The sequence below is a fragment of the Dasypus novemcinctus genome, chromosome 6 (genome assembly GCF_030445035.2).
Source record: "Dasypus novemcinctus isolate mDasNov1 chromosome 6, mDasNov1.1.hap2, whole genome shotgun sequence".
In the NCBI taxonomy this organism is placed as follows: domain Eukaryota; kingdom Metazoa; phylum Chordata; class Mammalia; order Cingulata; family Dasypodidae; genus Dasypus; species Dasypus novemcinctus.
The window spans coordinates 20,684,456-20,701,418 of NC_080678.1; the positions used below are offsets into that span (position 1 = coordinate 20,684,456).

At 36.7% G+C, this 16,963-nt stretch overlaps 1 protein-coding gene across 1 annotated transcript in view; it reads left to right on the forward strand.

Annotated features, from left to right (window-relative positions):
• The window catches only part of PDZD8 (PDZ domain containing 8), a 96,783-nt gene that overhangs the window by 37,905 nt on the left and 41,915 nt on the right, over positions 1 to 16,963 (forward strand). Inside the window, exon 3 of the mRNA XM_004471541.5 lies at positions 5,497 to 5,599. Within this exon, the coding sequence (XP_004471598.2) occupies positions 5,497 to 5,599 (103 nt within the window). The remainder of the gene's footprint in view (positions 1 to 5,496; positions 5,600 to 16,963) is intronic.

Here is a 16,963-nt window from a genome sequence, read left to right on the forward strand (position 1 = left end):
ACTTTCTTTATAGATAGAAATTCTAAATTAAAGTTCAGTTTCCACTGAATCACTCTTCAGCTGTTCTAAAGCTTATATTTTCTTTGCGGGTTTTTGGGTGTTGTTTTTATTGAGTTTAACTGGGTTCCAAAAATATGTCATTTAAAAATTAACATTAAATATAATGCAGATACAGAAAACCACATTAAACAGATGAACAGTTTAATAAGTTATTTTAAGACAAACACCCTTGTAACCCTAGCCAGTTTCAAGAGATAGAACCTCTACTTCTTCCTCATGCCCTTTCTTAAACGTAATTCTACTCTGCTTAGCAACTACTATTCTGACTTTTCTCATAAATCACTTCTTTGATTTATTGTTTTATCACCTAGGTATGCATCTCTAAATATAATAGTGTATCTTCTCTTATTTTTATATGTATTTTAAATCTACATTTACTAATTTAAAATTCTTTTGAAAATATTGTGGTGGTTTAGAATTGTATGTACCCCAGAAGTCTTGTTCTTAAAGCTAATCCATTCCTGTAGGTGTAGACCTATATTGCATAGGTTTTCGTGAGGTTACTTCAGTTAAGGCTTGACCTAGGGTAGGTCTTAATCCTCTTACTGATGTCCTTTATAAATTGGATAAATACAGAGAGAGAAAGCCACAGAAGCAAGAAGGTGAAAGCACTAAAACCTGGAAGAGAAGGGATAGACCAACAGATGCTGCCATGTGGCAGAGGAGTCAAGGATCACTGGCAGTCAGTCTTCGGGAAGAAGGTGTCACCTTGATTTGGACTTTTTCATGGCCTCAAAACTCTAAGCTTATAAGCTAATAATTACCCATTTTAAAAACCAGTGCATATCTGCTTTGAGCAGCTTAGAAAACTAAAACAGATTTTGGTACTGAGAGTGGGGTACTGCTATTATAAATACCAAAAATGTTTTTAAAAAGGCTTTGTAATTGGATAATGAGTAGAGGTGGGAAAAATAGTCAGGTCTTTGATAGAAAAGGCCTAGATTGGCTTTGAAGAAACTTAGAAATATGGACACTATAAAGGTACTTCTGATAAGGTCTTAGGCAGAAATAATGAGTGTGTTATTGCGAACTGGAAGAAAGGTGATCCTTATTTTAAAGTGGCAGAGATTGTGCAAAATTGAGTTCTGATGTTAGGGGGAAGACAATTTGAAAATGTTGAGGTTTTGGATATTTAGTTGATATTTTCAAATTAAGTGTGGAAAGTACTGCCTGTTTTCTCCTTGTAGTTTATAGTAAAATATGAGAGGGAAGATATATAAGCTGAGAACTGAACTCCTGAGTACAAAGAAACAAGAAATTGATGATTTAGAAGATTCTGAGTTTGTGGAAAACAAGTCTCCAAAGAATAGTGCTCCATGTGAGAATTTAACTGAACATGGAATGAGTCAGCCATTTCAGTGCCAGTCAAGATTGGAAGTGCAATTATTCAGAAAGGATTTGTGGAAAGTTCTTTTTGTCTGATGGTTTGGACTTCTGTGTACTACATGTGAAACTAACAAGTTGTTTGCGAGATCTGTACGAAAGGAACCACCAGTAGACTAAAAGGGACAGATTGAAGGAAAGTCACTTGGAGCGCAGCATAATATTTTCAAGGTTTATCCATGTTGTAGCATGTATTAGCACTTCTTTTCTTTTTATTGCTGAATAATATTCCATTGCATGGATAATGCCACATTTTGTTTATCTATGCATCAGTTGATAGATATTTGGGTTTCACTTTTTTGCTATTATAAATTCTTTTAAAAATTGCTACCATCTAAGGTTTTACACCTGTCTTCCCAATTCCTTATTACAAGAAAAGAAATGTACTATATACCATTTTGTTTCAAGGACCCTCTGGCTAACAGAGGCATTCTAAGCAGGAGGTAGTAATTTTAGTAACAAATACAGAGACTCTGAGAACAATTAACTTGTAAATTCAAGTGTTGGGAAGGGCAACCAAACACCCCAAATTTGAGGGGATTTTTCAGATTTCAAATATTTTGTGAATTGTTTAATTTCCAGATAGCTGAGGCTTTTCTAGATGTTCAGGTATACTCAGAAAAGCATGTGTATTTTGTATTTATTGTATACAGAGGAGTCTATAAAAGGTGAAGGGATTGATGGTGTCATTCATATCTTCTGTATTCTTACGGATTTTTTTTTGTCTAGTTCTGTCAATTACCAAATGAGGTATGTGTAAATCTTCTCTCTTTCTAATTTTGCCTTTTCTGAACATTTCGTGTGAATGAAACCATAAAATACATGGTCTTTTATGACTGGCTTCTTTGACTTGGCATAATGTTTTCAAGATTCATCCATGTTGTAGTGTGTCCCAGTACCTCATTTCTTTTTATTGCCAAATAATATAACATTGAACGGATAATACCACATTTTATTTCTCTGTCAGTTATGGACATTTGGGTTGATTCCACTTTGAGACTGTTAATAATAATGCTCTTATGAACATTCAGGTACAAGTTTTTGTGTGAAAGTATATTTTCATGTCTCTTGGTTCTCTACCTAGGAGTATACTTACTGGGTCATATAGTAAAACTCTTTTTAATTTTTTTTTTTTTAAAGATTTATTTATTTATTTAATTCCCTCCCCCGGTTGTCTGTTCTCTGTGTCTATTTGCTGCGTCTTGTTTCTTTGTCCGCTTCTGTTGTCAGCGGCACGGGAAGCGTGGGCGGCGCCATTCCTGGGCAGGCTGCACTTTCTTTCGCGCTGGGCGGCTCTCCTTACGGGGCGCACTCCTTGCGCGTGGGGCTCCCCTACGCGGGGGCACCCCTGCGTGGCAGGGCACTCCTTGCGCGCATCAGCACTGCGCATGGGCCAGCTCCACACGGGTCAAGGAGGCCCGGGGCTTGAACCGCGGACCTCCCATGTGGTAGACGGACGCCCTAACCACTGGGCCAAAGTCCGTTTCCCTCTTTTTAATTTTTTGAGGAGCTCCCAAACTGTTTTTTTAAGTGGCTGCACCATTTTACATTCCTACCAGCCATGTATGAGGATTCCAGTTACTCCACATTCTCACCAATACTAATTATTGCCTGTCTTTTTAATTATAGCCTTTCTAGTAGGTGGAAGTGGTATCTATCTCATTATGGTTTTGATGTGTATTTCCGTAATGATTAATGGTGTTGAGCATCTTTTCATGTGTCCATTGACCATTTGCATATACATATTCTTTGGAGAAATTTCTATTCAGATCCTCTGCCTATTTTTAAACTGGGTTATTTGTCTTTTTATTCTTAGTTGGAAGGGTTCTTTATATATTCTGGGTAAAAGTCTCTTATCAAGGATATGATTCAGAAAAATTTTCTTCCATTCTGTGGGTTGTCTCTTCACTTTACTGATGGTGTCCTTTGAAGCACACACAAAAAATAATTTTGATGTAGTCCATTTAATCTATTTTTTTCTTTTGGTGCTTGTACTTTTTGGTGTCATATCTAAAGTCATTGCCTAATCTCAGGTTACAAAGATTTACTTCTATGTTTTCTTAAGAGTTTTATAGTTTTAGCTCTTACATTTAGGTTTGCGATCCATTTTGAGTTAATTTTTGTGGATAGTTTTTTATTCTTTTTCAAAAGTGTGCTATAGAATAAAACTTACTTCAAGAGAGAATTCTCCTTTCTCATTCCCGAATCCCAAAGATTAATAACTGTCAGGAATTTGGAAGCAGTAGCTGGTGTTGGTAGCCTTCTCTGCATTTTAGTCAAAGCCCTAAGATAGTTCACTCTTCTGAACAGAGGATGGCAGCAAAGCTTTGGTGAATGAAGATTCTTGTTCTAAACTTAGTATTTATAATTATGAATCTTCTTAAAGTATTTGCCCTGCCTTATTTTTGGTCATAAGTTGTTAAGCACTAAGCTTTTTTTACCTTTAAGATTCTTTGATAATTTTTTAGGTTTTACCATGAGTTTACTCAGACTTCTCAGTTTATGAGATATCAACTTGATGATTTGCTTAAGGTATCCAACCTTAGAACAGTTTTCTGAAATTTCTCTAATGTGTTTTATCTACTTTTCTTTGATTATCTCATTCTGACCCCATGTTGTTTGTATAGAGATAAAGTCATAGAGTGACAGTAGAAATATTGGTCAGTGCTAAAGCTATTTTCAAGCTTATTCGTGAAACAGATTGGTAGGCTTCTGTTCTGATTTTGAAGAATGATTAAACAGAAGTTGGATGCTTGGGTACATAATTTTTTTCTAATTTTTTTCTTCCATAATAAAAACTGCTTTATATGTCTTCTCAGGATTAGACTTAAGGTTTCCTTTTTAGATCTAAATATTTAACAGTAAAATTAGACAATGCCATTATACCTTAACTATTGTTTTCAAGATAATAGAAATACATTTATTGAGTATTTATTGTTTACTAGGCATTATGCTAAGTGCCTTGCATGCATTGTTTCTTTTACTCTTATAACACCTCAAAGAGGTCAGTACTGTTTCTGCCCTGGTTTTTCAGGGGAGAAGCTGGGTTTAGAGAAGTTAAATAACTTGCCTAAGGTCACATAAATAGCTGGAGAAGAGTAGATTCAGACGTAGGTCTGTTTGACCAGAACTTGTGTACTCTTACAAATCCTGCCAATACTGTTCTGCCAACTCTGAATTAATTCTCTGTGAGATGAAAATCTGAGTATGACCTGATAGACGTCTGTGTAAATGATGTGCAGTTTACTCATAAGACCTTCCCAAGCAATACTAGACAATATAAGAGAGGTTTTGTTTGTGGGTGGTGTTTTTAACTTTTACAGAGGTGATAAACTATATGCATTACTTTGCAACTTTTTTTTTTTTAACATTCTAATTTCAAGATCTATAGCTCTTACTACTACATATATCTAGTTAATTTCCTTTTTTTTTTTAATATATTTTTTTAAAGATTTATTTATTTATTTACTTCCCCTCCCTTGGTTGTCTGTTCTCTGTGTCTATTTGCTGCGTCTTGTTTCTTTGTCCGCTTCTGTTGTCATCAGCGGCACCAGAAGTGTGGGCGGTGCCATTCCTGGGCAGGCTGCACTTTGTTTCGCCCTGGGCGGCTCTCCTTACGGGGCGCACTCCTTGCGCGTTGGGCTCCCCTACGCGGGGGCCACCCCTGCGTGGCAGGGCACTCCTTGCACGCATCAACACTGCACATGGGCCAGCTCCACACAGGTCAAGGAGGCCCGGGGTTTGAACTGCGGACCTCCCATGTGGTAGACGGAAGCCCTAACCACTGGGCCAAGTCCGTTTCCTAGTTAATTTTTTGATAAGTAGATAATACTTTCTATTTGACTAAGCTGCTGAAAAATCAATTCTTGTCTTGGAGTATCACCTAATTTCAGCTTTACTACACTTTTCCACTAGAGGGTGTGCTAGCTATTTATTTTTCTCTCACCAAAAGTTTAATAATAATATACTAGTTACAGGTGTAATGAATGGAAAGAAACAATTTAATGTGTATAAATGGTATAATACTCTCCCTGTTTTATTTTTATACTGCAGGTTGCTCATTTTTGGATCCTATGACAGAGAAGCAAATATTCATTGCACACTTGAGTTGAGCAATGGTGTTTGGGAAGAAAAACAAAGGAGTTCTATTAAGACGGTAAAATGGATTTGCATAGATTTATATCTGTATAAAGTTTGTATTCTAAAAACAAGCTTTTGTTAATGTTTTCATATTCCTAGAATTACTTGTGGTCATGTTTAAATAGTTATGAACAGTTTTTATTTGTCTTGTGGTAATAGCATTAGTAATAGATGAATCACGTAAAACTACAGCATTCAGATTGCTTATATAAAAATATAGTTGTTAGTTTTCCTTCCAGAACTTTAAAATTGTTATATGATTATGGAATTAGAAGGAAATAATTCTGCTAAACATTTTAGAAGGCATCTAATTTCAGAGCATTCAACAGGTACTTTTTGAGCACTTACTTTTTGCTAGGCACTGTAGAGGAATAGTTCAAGATAAGAAAAGGCCCTAGTCTTGTAGACGCTAACATGGAGTAGAGGTATGATGTGGGGTTAGAAGAGGGGACAGTGAACTACATGTTATAGTATAAGGATAGATCATAGAAAGTGAGTAAACAAAAGAGGTAAACAAAGTAATTTCCAGAGATTGTCAAGTAATATGAAGAAAATAGGGTAACGAGTTATGACAAAAGAAACCCTTTAGATCTGGCAATAAATAGGGAAGGCTTCTAAAGCCTGGAGCAGGGTTGTCAGAAATATAGGATGCCTAGGTAAGTTTGAATTTCAGGTAAATAATAATCATTTAGTTTAAGTGTGGTCCAGATATTGCAGGGAACATACTTACATTTAAAATTACTTGTTGCTTATCTGAAATTCAAATTTAGCTGCTTGTCCTACATTTCTATTTGTAAATCTGGCAACCCTACGCTATGTATGAGACATAAATCAAGAAGAGGAGCAAGATATGTGGAGATTTTGGGAGAATGAGAAAGTAGAAGGCATTTCAGGCACTGTGAACAGCACTGTAAAGGCAGTTGAGTTCGAGTAATGAACTTAGTGTGTGTGAGTTACAGAAAGAAGGCCAATATAGCAAGAGCATAATAAGTGAGGAAAAGAATCATATTTAATCTCACAGGCTATGGAAAGGAATTTGAATATTATTGTTTGTAGTAGGAGGGTTTTAAGCTGAGGCGTGATCTTGTATACAGTTTGGAAAGAATTTACGTTAAATGCTACAATTAAAAATTTAAAAAATAGTGCTTTACTCTCATTTACATGTTTTAATTTAACTCGGTTTCTGTGGGCTCTTAAATGAATAAAATCACTATTATTTAATTTGTCTCTGAAGATGAATTGGTATTTTCTAAATATTCTGTGTAGCAGTTTTGATAATTATTATGTTTCTTAGAATTTGCCTAAGTCTAGTAGCCCAGTAAAGTTTTAGCAGCATTATCAAAATATTGTCTACAGAATTAATACTAAAATTTTATGACTGAAATAGAAAAAAGAAAAAAGGGAACCAGAGCCCCATTATTTTATTTACTAAGCGTATTCTTTGAAATATTAGTTTTGATAGTAATAAGATTCCAAGAGTGATTCTTAGAAATACCAAACCTCTCTGGAATTTATACTGAGTTTTTTAAAAGGTAAGATCTATTTAACATGTCAACAGATTTTTGTAGGGATAAATTATAGTTGTATTCTTTAACAGCACCTCAAAATCTTTTTAAAAGTACCACCTTGTCCTACTTATTTTAAAAATGTTAAACATGTATTTAATAACATATTTAATTGTTATATCACATTAAATCTTGGTGGCATTATAGCCAAGCCTGATTATTATTTGCTGCTGGCATTTAGGAAAACGATGTCTCTGTTATGTCTTATTGCACTGATGAGTAGGTTTTGTTGAACTATATAACTTAGCTGTTGTTTAGTAGTAGTAATGTACTCTTGCTATTTCCATAATAGGCTCTTAAATTCTTAGCATCATTTTTAAAATTGGTCACAAGTTTCTTTTTTTAAAAAATTCATATTCTTGAAGAGCATGATTTTTAATGGTTATGTGGTATTTTATAGATGCTCCTTTGACGTTTAGATTGCTTCCAATTTCTTTTTATCATCACTCTTTTATGAATATCATTACACAAAAATTGGGGTGTATGAAATCCTTTTGGAAGAAATAGAGTAACTTTGATTAGAATGGGGACATAGGGACATGTGAAATTGGAAAGGGAGGTTGTGCTGACCCCTAGAGTTTGAATGACACAACCATAATAATCATTTTTAGGAAATTTCCTTTTTTCTTTTCTTTTTTCCCCCTTTCTTCTTTTGAAAGGTTGTATCTCAAGCAAGACAACTTTTAAATAACCACTTTTAGAATTTGTTCTGAAATACATGACTAAATAAAAAATATTATTGTTTTGCCAGGTAAATTTTGGCTTTACTTTGAAATGATTATAACTTGTCATGGCTATTGGCATTTTCAATTTCCTTTACTATATTTGCAAAGATATGAGGTTAGACAGCTTTAATATTTTATAGAAAGGTTAGTAAGATTTTAATCTTGAGTCATTACTTTAGATATTAGCATACGTCATAGGTAGTTTTGAAGAAAGAAAATTCTAGCTTACTAATTACATCTGATGTTGAAAATGTCAGCAACAGTCTCTTCAGGCATTAAATTACATATGTCTGAATCTAATAAATCTAGGGAGGAGAATTAGTTTTCTTTGAGACAACATAAAACATGGAGCAATAAGATTTGATAGTTTTAGGTATATCACAAATTTGGGTAGATGATAGAGAACCATTAAAAGACAAGTATGCTAAAACATTTGATGAGTTTTGAAGCTATCTTTGTATAAATCTTCAGGTTCAAATCAGGTTTTTAGATGTTGAAATGTATTTAATGAAGTTAAGCACTAATTCCAGAGAAGATGCAGCATGAAAGAAACTTCTTTTTTTAAAGATTTATTTTTATTTCTTTCTCTCCCCTTCCCCCCTCCCCCTGCCCCAGTTGTTTGTTCTCTGTGTCCATTTGCTGTGTGTTCTTCTTTGTCCAGTTCTGTTGTTGTCAGCGACATGGGAATCTGTGCCTCTTTTTGTTGTGTCATCTTGCTGTGTCAGTTTTCCATGTGTGTGGAGCCATTCTTAGGTAGGCTGAACTTTCTTTCACGCTGGGCAGTTCTCCTTACGGGGCGCGCTCCTTGCGCGTGGGGCTCCCCTATGCGGGGGATACCCCTGCGTGGCAGGACACTACTTGCGCACATCAGCACTGCTCATGGGCCAGTTCCACATGGGTCAAGGAGGCCCGGGGTTTGAACCTCGGACCTCCCGTGTGGTAGACGGATGCTCTATCCATTGGGCCAAGTCCGCTTCCCAATGAAAGAAACTTAATTCCTTCCATATTTTAAATGTGCATTTAAGCATTATCATCATATACCTTGTCATGCTGTTATCAGGAAAGGTCAATAATAGATGGAAAGCTTTAGATTTGTAGCACTTGCAAAAATGTTGGGGGAAAATAAGTGGAACAAATAGAGTGCCATAATTGTAAATATTACCAAAATCCAGTTACTAATACCTTATACAACCAAAAGGTTTATTTGTCTTGTATGGTAAGCTCAGGGTTAGGAAGGTAACTCAACAATATACTAATCAAAGACCCTGGCTCTTACTGGTTTTCTCCTCCATCATCCTCAGCATAGGCTTTTTGTTTTCATGTTTACAAGATTTCTAACGCACCCCTAGGTATCCACCTTTCTAGAGAAAAGGAGAAGTCTGAGGCAGGGTCAAAGATACATGTCAGTCAGGTTTGTTCTTTTTCAGTGCTTTCCTGGAAGCTCCTGTAAGGGATTTCCACTTATATGTCATTGGAAGTGGGTCACATGGCCTTGCCTAGCAGCAAGGGCATATGGGAAACAGTTTTAGTTTTTCAGCTGTTGTAGAAGTAGAAGGAAAAGGAAAAGGGGGAAAAAGATGGCTTTAAGGTAGCCAATAAAGTCTTGCCACAGGAAAAATCCCTTAAATCTATTTGCTGACTTTTTTTTCAGGGAAGTTTTCTTTACTTAAGATGAGATGGAGGGAAACGGACTTTGGCCCAGTGGTTAGGGCGTCTGTCTACCATATGGGAGGTCCGCGGTTCAAACCCCAGGCCTCCTTGACCCGTGTGGAGCTGGCCACGCGCAGTGCTGATGCGCGCAAGGAGTGCCGCGCCACGCAAGGGTGTCCCCCGCGTGGGGGAGCCCCACGCGCAAGGAGTGCGCCCCTGAGGAAAGCCGCCCAGCGTGAAAAGAAAGAGCAGCCTGCCCAGGAGTGGCGCCGCCCACACTTCCCGTGCCGCTGACGACAACAGAAGCGGACAAAGAAACAAGACGCAGCAAATAGAGACCAAGAACAGACAACCAGGGGAGGGGGGGAATTAAATAAATAAATAAATCTTTAAAAAAAAAAAAAAAAAGATGAGATGGAAATACTGAAAAGAAATAATTTAACAAACAACCTGCATAAAGCCTACTTATGTTTGGAGCAAAATGAGATACTCAGATCAATGTCCTACTTAACTCATTTGCAAAATGAAGGAACTCATAGAATAAATAAGGTACCTTGTGGCTTTGTTTGTTCTTTAAAAATAATAAATAAGGAAAGATCTCTCATAAGAATCCCATTAATGGTAACAGATGAGGTGCAAATAAATTCACTATTAGGCTTAAACAAAAATGAGAGGATCACCTTGCAAGAGATGATAGAATCATACTAAAAATATCTTCACATGCACAAATAAGAGTCAGTGCAGTTTGTGATTCAGTTCAGTTCTTTATACTTATTCAGGTTCAGTGATGATAATTGTCTTCTTAGTAATGAACAAATTTAAGGAGTTCTCAGATTTTGAAAAAATTTCAGACTACGACAGCAAACTGTGAACACTACCTTTAGAATTTTTAGTGCTTCTCAAATAAAATTCACAATAAAATTAATCTGGCATCTAGTAAAATGCGTATAATCATTATTATGTGCTTGGTCAGGGAAAGAGATCACATAAATGTCATGTTAACACTATTATAAAGAGAGAGATTCTGAATCTTACTCTTCAGAATTATTCTCTTGCTGTTGACCGCCCACTTGCTTTACCCCTATTTTCAGACACAAATAGCTTATCAGTAAATGTTCTTTTCCCTTTCCTTCCCTCTGCCTATTCCAGCTTTCCTGCCTATGTGATCCATGTCTTCTATCATTTATCAGCATGGTCACTTGATTCTTCAAACAGTTGTTCTATGTACAGCCTGGAATGTTTGAGGCTATTTGGGGAAAAGAGAAGGTACCATGTAAGTAGGCTGTGGAACCTCCAAATCTGGGAATTCCGGGGTAGAGGGAAGGGCAATGGGCGCCAATATAAGCACCCAGCTGTTCTGTCTAGCTCTTTCCCTGGTTCTTCTTCTGAATAAAAGGATGAAAGGAACTTTAATTTTAGAAACTAGCTTTTGTATACATTGCCCAATACTGAACCTCCTCCTTTTCTTACAAACCACTCTGTACTCAGACACTTAATAGCGGTTGCCTTTCATAAGAGATCGTCTTTCCTTCTACACCTCGAGATAGATGGTTAAAAATCCAAATAACTGGGAAGTTGATAGATTGGTATAAATATGTCACTATCAAAATAGAAAGAATGATGTGGATTTCTTCCTGTTTTGAAATAGAAGAGGAATTTGAAAGGAAAGTTCCAGGTCCTTGACTGTTAAGTACATAGGCAAAAGAGAGATACTGGAACAGTCACTTGTTTTGTAAATATAGAAATAGTAAGAAGTACTTCATGCCTTATGTACCCCAATATGCAGGTACCAGACGGACCTATGGCTAAAGGCTTTAGGACATATGATAACATTGCAGATCCTTCTGAAAAACAGGAAGTGATAAATCCCTGAAGAATATTGAGCTAACTATTAGGGAGATAAACGGTATTATGGGACTCTTAAAATGAGTGTATACCTTTCAAAGGATTAGATTTTGTCAGAACTGATAGCTCATGATTGGCAACTGCTCTAAGTAGGGTCAACCCTAAATTATGAACTTGAAAGAATTCACCTCCTAGATTCTGGGCTTTATATTTCTGTTTGGCTTGAGTGGTATGTTTCCATCTCCCCACTGCTGCTTCCTTATCAAAATCTCATTTTCAGAAAGAACCTGATTCTGAACAGTAAATAATTGATATCAGATTCTCTTCAGTTTTCTTTTCACACACCCTTATAATTAAGGAGACATTAGAGGATATGACACCTGCTTTCTAAGAACTACTGTTTGGTAGGAAAAGAGACATACAAACCAAATATTTAACACACATAGTACCTTGGGATCTATGAAATACTTTCCCCATATATAATGAACAAAAGTCTTCTGACTACAGATTCTATACTCGTTCCACTAAATCCTGCTCCCTCTAGCAAAACTTGGACTGTGAATGGTGTTCTGATAATTAAGAATCAGTTTTGGGGTGGTGATAATGGGATCATTTTAGAGATCTGATACTATAGGGAGATGGGATTTGAATGGAAAAACTTTCAGAATATGATCAGCCATATTCACTTACCTCAGACTGAGTATGATTCAGAGTGAATTGGCTTATTATAGAGCCCAGTGGATCTCCTTTTGTGAGTTAAGATTAGGGCAATTGAAAACAGGAGATCGTTGGTAGAATAGGGTAATCAGTTAAGAGAATACAATATATAGGGAAATCATGTCTACTATAGGGATGCTAAGTAAGCATATAGAAGATACAGAAACAGAAAATACATGTTTAGCTTTCAGAAAGCTCTTGAAGAGAATCTATATCAAAGTTTCACAAAACACCTAATTATTAGGAGAATATTTTGTCACAGATATATATGACTTAAAGATACAGGAAGTAGGGTAAGGATGATTGTATAATACCCAAATGATTGAGTCTGGGATTTAATCAGTTTTCACAAATGATCTAAAATAGTACTGTACAATAGAAATGTGATACAAACCACATATGTAATTTTATATTTTTTAGTTGCCACATTTTAAAAAGTAAAAATAAACATAAACTTAATTTAATTATGGTTTGTTTGATCCATATATCCAAAGTATTGTCATTTAAACATATAATCAGTATAAATGAAGTACTTTATGTTCTTTTTTTTCATGTAAACTCTCTGAAATCTGGTGTATATTTCACAATTACAGCAAATCTCAATTCAGCCTAGCCACATTTCAAGTGCCCAGTAGCCTGGTATGGGTAGTGGCTACCATATTAGCAAATGCAGTTCTTAGAAGAAGGAATATATAATATAATCTTCATATCTGCACCATGGCACTAAGCTTTTCTAAGAGATGCCAAGTTAAGAGGTAAAAAATGAAGGAAGTATTTTTAAGGCAAGTATGTTAGAAAGAATTCCAGACTGTATTTAAAATATGGAATGTGATCTAAGAGAAGGATCTAGAATCCCTTAAGGAAATAGACAGTGTCACTCAAGGAATTCAACTTTCCATGAGAGTTGGTATCACAAAGTGAAATATTCTTTACACTTATTTAAAAACATGAAATTCTCAGAAGAAATCAGTTCTTCGTACATTTCTGGTTTCTACAATACAAGAAATTTATAAGAGCTGGATAAGGTAAAGAGAGAGAAAACTAAAATTAACATGGGAATGAAATAGCTATACAGCAGCGGACTTGGCCCAATGGTTAGGGCATCCATCTACCACATGGGAGGTCCGCAGTTCAAACCCCGGGCCTCCTTGACCCGTGTGGAGCTGGCCCATGCACAGTGCTGATGCACGCACAAGGAGTGCCATGCCACGAAGGGGTGTCACCCGCGTAGGGTAGCCCCACTCGCAAGGAGTGCGCCCCGTAAGGAGAGCTGCCCAGCGGGAAAGAAAGTGCAGCCTGCCCAGGAATGGCGCCACACACGCAGAGAGCTGACACAACAAGATGACGCAACCAAAGAAAACACAGATTCCCAAGCCGTTGACAACAACCAAAGCGGACAACCGGGGTGGGGGGGGGGGGCGGGCGGAGGAGAGAGAAATAAATAAATAAATCTAAAAAAAAAAAAAAAAAAGAAATAGCTGTACGAAGATAAATGGATGGGTAAGAAATTAATGTTCTTCAGCTGAAAAGACAAAGGTGGGTGAGTGATTATTGGAAGCATATAAATTCAAAAAGTAAACAATAGAATGATCAACAAATTCACTGAGGAAGGAACTTAAATCTATGGTGCTATGAAGATAAATCTGATGTCCCTGGTGATAATCAGATGATAAATGTTAAAAGAAGGATATTTAAAAGGTCTTTGATATTACTGCATGCTACAAGCTTGCTGGTAGACTTGCGTAGGGGCACGGGCATGCCATATTTTTTTTATGTCTCCTGCACCTAGTAGAATTTCTTAGCATGTTGCATAGTGGTTTCTCCCAGAATAAGGACAAATTCCTTGATATGGCAGGCAAAGCTTTCCGTGGCCTGGTCCCTAACTATTTCTCCAGCTTGATCCCGCCCCCACCCTGTTCTTAGGCTGTTCGTGTTTTACTCCTTTTTACTTGGCCATACTCCCTTTCCATTACTTAGCCTTTGTGCATGTGAACCCTCTGTCCTACACATATTTACACACACATACATTCGTCAAATCTCTTCTTGGGCCAGACTATAGCCTATTTGCCCTCAGATATGTACTTGGACCCTACCCTTGCTCAGTGTCACTAGAGGGCTGCCCCTGCAGATTGTATTTCCAAGGTTTCATATCAGCTGAATTTAAGCTAGGTTTGACCAACGTGAAGCACTGGTGGGAGATGGGAGTGGACTGGGGAAGCCAGAGTATTCTCCCTCTCCTTCTCTACCTTGAACATCATGTCTGTAGCATGATGGCTCCCTGCTTCTCAAGAGAAAAGTTTGTTATGATTTCAGCTTCTGCTTGATGGCCCCATCTCTTGGCCTCTACTAATACCACTTCCTCCTTTTGTCCTTTCAGCCTAAGAATGGTATTGGTGTAGTTGCTGTTGTTAATATTTGAGTTGCCTCATGGTCCCCTTTTTAGTTCTTATGTCTTCCATCACCAAGTAGCCATTCCCCTGTTTTAAAGTCCTATTTAAATACTTAGGTGGTTTCTTTTTATTAGCAGACCCTGACTGATAGATATTACCAATTAATCATCACTTTCTCTGGGAAACCTTTCTTAACTAGCATTAAACTCCTTGGTAATACTTATCACAGCTGCAATTTTATGTTTATTTGTGTGTTATCTTCACCAATATCTTCTGCTATAGTAGGTACCATGTTTGTTTTCAATCACAGCACCTGGCATTTAGTTGGTATTCAGTAAGTGTTTCTTGGAATAAAGCAGGCCATGAGCTTCCATTTACTCTCAACTCTTTTTTTCCATACCTTGAGGTTTCATCATGACTTGTAGTCCCACTTCTGTCTCTTTTCTCCCTTCAAGACCTTCTCTGATATATGTTTTAATGGAATGAAAATGTTTAGGTTGAGGACATCCATAATTTATTGCTCAATATTTCTTCTTTGCAAAGCCTTGGTAATCAGAATTTAGATTACAAATATGGTACGTAGTGGTATAAATATTTTATTTCTGGCATTATTAAAAATGGTGAAAGAACCTCTTACTCTGTGTATAATTCAGTGTAGTCTCAATAAAATTATTGTATATAATATAAACGTTTACTTACCCTACTTCCCTTTTAGATTTGGAGAATTTTAGAAGTCTTGCTGAATGATATTGAACGAACCTACAGAGTCCAGATATTCATGTATTTTTGAATGTATGTACAAAGGGTCTAAACTAAGGAACTCCCTAAAGAACTGTGATTTCACGTAAGAACATCTGAGACAGACCAATTTATAAATATATTAGGTCAGATGCCTAAGAGTTGGCATTTTGGTATGCTTGTTTAAGGCCAAATAGCATTTTGGTGCTCCTATTTAACTGTTTGCCATTTACAAGCTTAATCTTATCAAAAGGAAGAGAAAGATTAAAGCAAATAAAGCTTTTTTGAAAATGTCAGTTTTTATGAAAACTCGGGTTTAGTTCAATTTGGTAATATTTGTGAAAACAGTAGGGACTCAATGAAAATTTAACCATATATAATGTTCTATAATTTGGCTTTAACTAAATACCTTTGAACTTTAGTAGTAAATCCTATGCAGCATTTCCATGCTTAAAGTTCATCTTGATTAAAAATAAAAGATGCAGTTCTCTGTCTCAGGTGTTTTAAGTGAGTTTAGAATAATTGTATAATGCTGGAAAAGCATAAGAACTTTTTAAAAGATAGAAACATCAACTCTCTGAGTTGAATCAATGTAAGGCACTGCATCAGCCAAAAGGAGTGCTGATACAAAATACCAGTAATTGGTTGGTTTTTATAAAAGGTACTTATTTCAGGTAGGAGCTTACAGATACCAGGCCGTAAAGCATAAGTTACTTCCCTCACCAAAGTCTATTTTCCCGTGTTGAAACAAGATGGCCAACATCTGTGAGGGTTCAGGCTTCCTGTTCCTCTGGGCTCAGCTCCTTTTTTTTCTCCACAAGGTCAGCTGTAGACTATCAGGCAAATGGTTCTGTCTCTTTCCCTCGTGCTCCAGCTTAGGACTTCAGCATCAAACTCCAACATCAAAACTCCAACATTAAGAACCCTTGCATCAAAAGCTCCAACTCTGTCCTTTGCCATGTCTTTTATCTATGAATCTCCACTCCTTGGTGGGGGGGGGGGGCAGGGAACTAATAACATGGCCCAATCAAAGCCCTAATCATAACTCAATCATGCCTAGTAATAGACCAGATTGCAAACAGAATCCAATATCTATTTTTGGAATTCATAACCATATCAAACCACTATAGGCACTGAGAACATAAGGAAGAAGAAACTGATTTTTGCTGTAAGGCTGAGTTTGCTCCTTCCCTTCCCGGAAGATGAGTAGTAGGAAAATAAGATCAACATTACTATTAGTTTAGTAATTACTATTAGCATATTTCAGAATAAAATTCTATGAGATTCCGGTGAAGGAGAGAACATTCTTCTGGGAAAACCAAAAAAGAATGTGTGGATGACATTTGAGCCAAGCCTCACAGTATGCATAGGATTTTGAGGTGGCAGGGAAGGCTTGTCAAGGTAGAGGACATGCATTAGCCTAAATAAAGAGAATATTTGAGTGTGTTTAGGACACGGTATGTTGTCCAAAGAATATGGTAGTATAGGGAGATTATGTAAAACAAGAATATAAGAGGGTTGGACCATATTATAGAAGTTGTTAACTACCAGGCTGAAAGGTTTGGCCATTATTCTGTAAGATAGTAGAAACTATAGAGGCTTTTTAGTATAGAAGTGATCTCATCAGAATCTTGCTTTAGGCATTTGGGGTAGGGATGCCAGGAGACTTAGAGCTGGATTTAAGTCTTTAGCTAGGCTAATTATTGGCAGCATGACCTTAGTCAAAGTTCCTAAACCCATCTTATTTACT